The following is a 7800-nucleotide window of genomic DNA, read 5'->3' as shown; positions in this document are numbered from 1 at the left end:
ATTTTAGTGGCAATCACACTTAAAAGCTCATTCCACTATACAAGGAAGTGGCACATTGCATTGTTGGCACTGGACAATTAGTATTAGTTTGGGAAGATAGTTGCAATGGTCCTCCCTTGGCTCAACAATTCCCAGAGCTTCACTCTTTTGCCATTCATAAAAAAAAGTCTCTTTGGCAACAATGCTAGTTGATCAGAATTTCACTGAGAAGTGTCGGGGTGGCACTTTCAAATCAAGCTTTTTCTACAGTTTAATAACTTGAGCAGACACTCATTCAGACCAATTTCTCTACAGCCGCTGATACTTGGTCATACACCTGGAAAACAAATGTATACTCCTCTAGGAAAATGTACAGGCACATCATGTGTCAATCTAGTGTTTGCTTTCTCTTAAATTGGCTCTAGAAGTGTGCAAGCAGGATCGGACACATTTTTTTTTCTGGTTGTAATTGTATGATAAGAGTCAACACCAAGTGTCTACTTAATAGGAAATCCTTTCACATGGATTCTTTTGAATGTGTGTTTTGCAATGAAACATAGAGGATAACATTCGTCATCTTCTTTGGGACTGTACCTTTGCTTAATCTTGTTCGCATTCAATCTCTCCAAATAGACACAGAGGAATCTTATTCTTTGATGAAGTTGTGTTACTGCATCAGACTTTTCCCAAGTAGATTGCTTTAGATATTATCATCACGGGTTGCTGGAATATTTGGATGCTATGGAATGGAAAGATTCTTAAAAATGAAGTGTCAGGAATTATGTCTTAGAAGCATAGACTCAAACAGGATCTTCTACTGGTCAAGCATAGGACAAAGGCAAAGAATGTTGACTATCTCAGTGAGTGGATTGCATCCCTGAATTGATTTGATTCTGTTTCTATTTGATGTTTCTCATGTCAAAGAAAACAGGAGTTGGTTAGCTGCAGATGTACTCTGCTTGTAAATATGCACATAACTTTATATTTTTAACAAAAATTATACCGTAGAACATTCGGAGTAAAAAATTATCTCGCTCTTAAGCATTTCACTCGAGCCCTTTCCATGACTTCTTCTTCTGCCTCACCCACCTCCACCCCATGTTGGTTTTCCCCTTAAAAACCTCAAAACCACTCGGAGCCACCCAGTCCAACTCACTCGTGCTTCCACCAATTCCCCTAACCCCATCCCGGTCTGGCCACCACCACAGTCTCCACAGTCTAACCCTAGCCCGCTGAAGTACAAAATTCTGCACCTCTACTTCTCTACTCCCTCTGTTCCAAATTACTCGTCGCAGAAATGGATGTATTTAAAACTAAAATACATCTAGATACATCCATACCCGCGACAAGTAATTCGAAACGGAGGGAATAGATTTGGAGAACTGTAGAGCATGCCGCTCGGCACTTCATTTACTTGACTACTCAAGGACAGAACAACACATCCATCTATGTCAAGCAGGCACATGAATTTTAGTCGACTCGTCAAATTTTAGGGCCCCAATTTATATTTCGTCTTAGGGCTCCAAATTAATGGAGACGGCCCTGTGAACGCCTACAACACGTCCTAGATCAAAATAGTCACCAAAAGTAAGACATGAGATAGAGCATACATACATATATCTTTTTTTATTAGACTCGATGTAAGAGTACAAAGTTTTCAATAGCATGAACAATAAGAAACCACACATATATTCGTAGATCATCTGCAATCTGCATAGGGCTACTGGTTTTGTAACACATTTTGAGCTATGTATACCATTGCATGCGCGTTGACTGATAGCCAACACGCTAATTGCTCAAGTAGAATTGCACGCGCTATGTGTGCATGCATGCATGCTGGCCGATCGACTAGCCTTACTACTGTAGTAGCGTTACAATGCAACACACAAATTTGTAATCAGTTTCAAATGAAATAATTTAGTTTCTGTATGGGATCAAGGATAATTTTCTCGTTCACGGCGGGATCTTAGCGTCCACGTACTGTTTCCTTGAGCCTTTGCACCACCCTCTCGATGCTGCCCTGCTGCTCTCCAACCTACAAGATCGATATCGCTCCTCGTTAAAGATATCATCACGCTAGATTGTATTCATTTGAAGGACATATTGTAATCCAAAATGTCTAATGGTTGACGGTGCGAGCTCACCAGCGTGTGGATGGTGTACACGGCCCTAGCGCCGACCACGGAGAAGTGCGCGTTCTGCACCTCGCCGCCGGCCTCCTCCACCGCGCGAACGGCACGGTGGAACATCGAGCCGTCGCTGGGAGGGGCACCGGTGACGAGGATGCCGTGCAGACCGGAGCCAAGATGCTGAACCTCCACCACGACGGTTGCCGCCCCCGATGAGGAACCAGAGCCGGAGCCCAGTTCGGTTGTCGACGCCGCCCTGGCCGCCGTCAGCTCGCGCTTCCTATCTCTGAGCCTCTCCACCCGCTCCGCCGTCCGGCTTATGTACGCCGCCGCCTCCCCGAGCCTGTCAGGCCTAGTCGCCGCCGCCGGCTGTACGTACAAAATCATCACTATGAGTGCATGCATGCGCGTGGGCGCGTGGCGCGTATATATAAACACATATACATATGAGGTCAATCGATATAAAATGTGTGCACGAACTGCGGGAGAAGGGGCGGCGCCGCCGGCGCGGACGAGCGTGTCCAGGCGGTAGTACAACGCGTTCATCTGGTTGCGGCGGTTGCGCTCCACCGTCTTCCGTTCAGGCTTGCCGCCGGCCGTCGCAGGATAAAGTGGAGGCGGAGGAGGAGGCGGCATCGCCATGATGACCAACGGTGTGCTGGCGGTCGGTCGTGGTCGTGGTCAGCGTGTATGTACGTATACTTACGTTCGCACCGTGGCTCGTAGGCGCGATTAGTTGCCCGGTGTGATACTCGTTCGGCTTCGGCCGTGCAAGCTATATATAGGGCTTGCGAACGGGTGGGTTCATCTACTGTTCTAGTCAATATCCGCCGGAGTCGTTTGATGTGGAATGCACCCAGGAGAAGTTAAGCATTTCTTTAGCTTTTAGACCAAGGACCATGACCTCAGTTGCTCTGCCACCGCCAAGCTTAGTTTCAGCACCGTCCATTTAAGAATATAATAATTAATTAATTGAGGTAAATGCTCTAGTTGAGTGGAATGCGTTGCCGCCGGATGAAAAAAAAATATGGATGGGTTATGCACTCTCTCTAGCGCATAACTCTCTCCAGTGCATAACTCTCTCATCCGCCTCCCCTCCCCTCTGCCTCCCCTCCCGCCGCCGCCGGATCCCGGCTGGGCAAAGCCCATGCAGGGGGATGATGGCGGCCGGGCGTCCCTTCGTGGCGATATGAAGTTGTGACTGTGATGGTGGATCTTGAGCGGGCGCCTCGGGACGACGTGTGTGTGGCCATGGCGCCGGCCACGCAGCGATGTGATCTCCTCTACCTTTGGCTATCTTCATCGTCGGTCCAAAGGGATCTAGTCGGTGGGTGTTGCCTCGCGGTGGCTTCCCGGCGGCGGATCAACTGGAGGAGATGGTGGCCTAACTGCTGAAGTGGGTGTGGATGCCACCATCATCGGCAGCGCCCATGGGTGTCGTTTTCCTCGTTGGAGGCGATGGTGGGGCGTCCCTCACTCCACTGTTTCCCGGGGAAACCTCAGATATGGAGGAGGCTACCATTGACGGTGGCGCCTGTGGGCGTCGTAGCCCTCGTTGGAGGCGTTGAGGGGCCTCCCGGATCAGATGATGGCGACGTCTTCGACGTCACCCCCGTGGGGCCATCATCTTTGGATACATTCATCGGCTGGACGAATATGTGGACGGCTTGTTGGTTGGGCATCGGTAGGTGGTGGAGCGGCGCTTCATCCTACACATCGATGGCGGCGGATCTCGGCGGCATGGCACAGTGGAGACTCGGTGTCCGATGGATGGCGATGGACTCGTGCGGGAGGACGACGTTGTCTGGCGTCGTGGTGGCGTCGATGGCAGAGAGGCCTGGCAAGGCCGATGCGTCAGTATCTGATCTGAGGATGGATCGATGGATGAAGGAGGTAACGGCCCATGCAGCATGCACATGTGGTGCCCACTGAAAGTGGCCGAACCGGTGTGTAACTGATACGTCTCCAACATATCTATAATTTTTTATTATTCCATGCTATTATATTATCCATCTTGGATGTTTTATATGCATTTATATGCTATTTTATATGATTTTTGGGACTAACCTATTAACCTAGAGCCCAGTGCCAGTTTCTGTTTTTTCCTTGTTTTTGAGTATCGCAGAAAAGGAAAACCAAACGGAGTCCAATTGACCTGAAAATTCACGGAGATTATTTTTAGACCAGAAGAAGCCCACGGAGTATCGGAGCTGGGCCAGAAGAGTCCCGAGGCACCCACGAGTTTGGGGGGCGCCCTACCCCCCTGGGCGCGCCCCCCTACCTCGTGGCCGCCTCGGGGACCCCCCCTGACTTGTTCCCGACGCCAACACCTCTTATATATACCCAAACTTCCAGAACATAACCTAGATCGGGAGTTCCGCTGCCGCAAGCCTCCATAGCCACCGAAAACCAATCTAGACCCGTTCCGGCACCCTGTCGGAGGGGGGAATCCCTCTCCGGTGGCCATCTTTATCATCCCGGCGCTCTCCATGACGAGGAGGGAGTAGTTTACCCTTGGGGCTGAGGGTATGTACCAGTAGCTATGTGTCTAACCTCTCTCTCTCTCTTGTGTTCTTGATTTGGCACGATCTTGATGTATCGCGAGCTTTGCTATTGTAGTTGGATCTTATGATGTTTCTCCCCCTCTACTCTCTTGCAATGGATTGAGTTTTCCCTTTGAAGTTATCTTATCGGATTGAGTCTTTAAGGATTTGAGAACACTTGATGTATGTCTTGCATGTGCTTATCTGTGGTGACAATGAGATATTCACGTGATCTACTTGATGTATGTTTTGGTGATCAACTTGCGGGTTCCGTGACCTCATGAAATTATGCATAGGGGTTGGCACACGTTTTCATCTTGACTCTCCGGTATAAACTTTGGGTCACTCTTTGAAGTTCTTTGTGTTGGTTGAATAGATGAATTTGAGATCGTGTGATGCATATCGTATAATCAAACCCACGAATACTTGACGTGACATTGGAGTATCTAGGTGAAATTAGGGTTTTGGTTGATTTGTGTCTTAAGGTGTTATTCTAGTACGAACTCTAGGATAGATCGAATGGAAAGAATAGCTTCGTGTTATTTTACTACAGACTCTTGAATAGATCGATCAGAAAGAATAACTTTGAGGTGGTTTCGTACCCTACAATAATCTCTTCGTTTGTTCTCCGCTATTAGTGACTTTGGAGTGACTCTTTGTTGCATGTTGAGGGATTGTTATATGATCCAATTATGTTATTATTGTTGAGATAACTTGCACTAGTGAAAGTATGAACCCTAGGCCTTGTTTCAACGCATTGCAATACCATTTGTGCTCACTTTTATCATTAGTTACCTTGCTATTTTTATATTTTCATATTACAAAAACCTATATCTACCATCCATATTGTACTTGTATCACCATCTCTTCACCGAACTAGTGCACCTATACAATTTACCATTGTATTGGGTGTGTTGGGGACACAAGAGACTCTTTGTTATTTGGTTGCAGGGTTGGTTGAGAGAGACCATCTTCATCCTACGCCTCCCACGGATTGATAAACCTTAGGTCACCCACTTGACGGAAATTTGCTACTGTCCTACAAACCTCTGCACTTGGAGGCCCAACAACGTCTACAAGAAGAAGGTTGTGTAGTAGACATCAGTAACCTAGTCCAAGTATTGTGGCTTGAATGGGGCATCCGGCATTACATGTTAGGTGTTGGTGCGATGTCTGTTTGGTATTAGGCTCGGACATTCGGCACCCCTTCATCACGGGGATATGAGTAGCAACAGTGTTGCCAACATGGTGGCTTCAGGTTTACTGATGTATTACCTTGTAAGGGCTTTGTGAATAATTAATAAAATGGATGTATGCATCGCCCAGATGCAGAGGCCAGGGATACATCCTCACTTTAAAACAAAAAAAAACTCTCTCCAGGCATGCCAATACTTTGATTAATTAAATAAAAACATGCATAAATCTGTGCAGGTAATCAAAGTAGTGATCAAACACAAATGCTCATATATTTCTTTACGGAGGGAGTAGAAGTTAGATGAGACTTTGTTAATTCTCATCTAGTTGAGAATTAGCTAACCCAAATATAAATACATATACCAACCAAATAGTTTTGTTAATTCAGAAATGTGTGTTGAACATGATGTCATACCAACCTGGACTTGGCGGTGACGGTGGCGGCGACTTGTGTTGGTCATTGCGGCAGGGCTGGCACCCCTCGTGGCCACAACAAGGAGATCAAGGGGGTGTGGTGACGCATCAATGTATTTGGCACACTTTATTGGTCGGGCTCAATGATATGTCTCCATCGTATCTACTTTTCCAAACATTTTTGACCTTGTTTTGGACTCTAACTTGCATGATTTGAATGGAACTAACCCGGACTGACATTGTTTTCAGCAGAACTGCCATGGTGTTATTTTTGTGCAGAAATAAAAGTTCTCGGAATGACCTAAAACTTCACGGAGAATATTTTTGGAATATATAAAAAATGCTGGCAAAAGAATCTACGTCAGGGGGCCCACACCCTGTCCATGAGGGTGGGGGCGCGCCCCCTGCCTCATGGGCCCCCTGATGCTCCACCGACCTCAACTCCAACTCTATATATTCACGTTCGGGGAGAAAAAATAGAGGAGAAGGATTCATCGCGTTTTATGATACGGAGCTGCCGCCAAGCCCTAATCTCTCTCAGGAGGGTTGATCTGGAGTCCGTTCAGGGCTCCGGAGAGGGGAATCCGTCGCCATCGTCATCATCAACCTTCCTCCATCACCAATTTCATGATGCTCATTGCCGTGTGAGAGTAATTCCATCGTAGGCTTGCTGGACGGTGATGGGTTGGATGAGATTTATCATGTAATCGAGTTAGTTTTGTTAGGGTTTGATCCCTAGTATCCATTATGTTCTAAGATTGATGTTGCTATGACTTTGCTATGCTTAATGCTTGTCACTAGGGCCCGAGTGCTATGATTTCAGATCTAAACCTATTATGTTCCCATGAATATATGTGAGTTCTTGATCCTATTTTGCAAGTCAATAGTCACCTACTATGTGTTATGATCCGATAACCCTGAAGTGACAATAATCGGGACCACTCCCGGTGATGACTATATTTGAGGAGTTCATGTATTCACTAAGTTATAATGATTTGTTCCGGTAATCTATTAAAAGGAGGCCTTAATATCCCTTAATTTCCAATAGGACCCCGCTGCCACGGGAGGGTAGGACAAAAGATGTCATGCAAGTTCTTTTCCATAAGAATGTATGACTATATTCGGAATACATGCCTACATTACATTGATGAATTGGAGCTAGTTCTGTGTCACCCTTTGTTATAACTGTTGCATGAGGAATCGCATCCGACATAATTATCCATCACTGATCCAATGCCTACGAACTTTTCACATATTGATCTTTGCTTAGTTACTTTTCCGTTGCCACTGTTACAATCACTACAAAACTATTACTGTTACTTTTGCCACCGTTACCGTTACTTCCATATTACTTTGCTACTAAATACTTTGTTGCAGATATTAAGTCTTTCAGGTGCGGTTGAATTGACAACTCAACTATTAATACTTGAGAATATTTTTTGGCTCTGATACGTCTCCAACGTATCTACTTTTCCAAACACTTTTGCCCTTGTTTTGGACTCTAACTTGCATGATTTGAATGGAACTAACCCGGACTGACG

The 7800-nt window shown here is 46.2% G+C and overlaps 1 protein-coding gene across 1 annotated transcript; it reads right to left on the bottom strand.

Annotated features, from left to right (window-relative positions):
• Positions 1-1623: 1623 nt before the first annotated feature.
• Positions 1624-2842, bottom strand: LOC125506266 (transcription factor bHLH162-like). The gene is made up of 3 exons (XM_048671118.2): positions 2589-2842; positions 2124-2477; positions 1624-2014 (listed from the first exon to the last, which is right to left on the bottom strand). Exons 1-3 carry the CDS (start codon positions 2748-2750, stop codon positions 1946-1948), a joined length of 585 nt encoding a protein of 194 aa, XP_048527075.2. The 5' UTR covers positions 2751-2842; the 3' UTR covers positions 1624-1945.
• Between the last annotated feature and the right edge of the window lie 4958 nt (positions 2843-7800).

The sequence above is a fragment of the Triticum urartu genome, chromosome 5A (genome assembly GCF_056163025.1).
Source record: "Triticum urartu cultivar PI428250 chromosome 5A, HENAU_Tu73, whole genome shotgun sequence".
Classification (NCBI taxonomy): Eukaryota; Viridiplantae; Streptophyta; class Magnoliopsida; order Poales; family Poaceae; genus Triticum; species Triticum urartu.
Note: the sequence above shows the minus strand (reverse complement) of the source record. Positions and strands in the feature narration are given on the sequence as shown.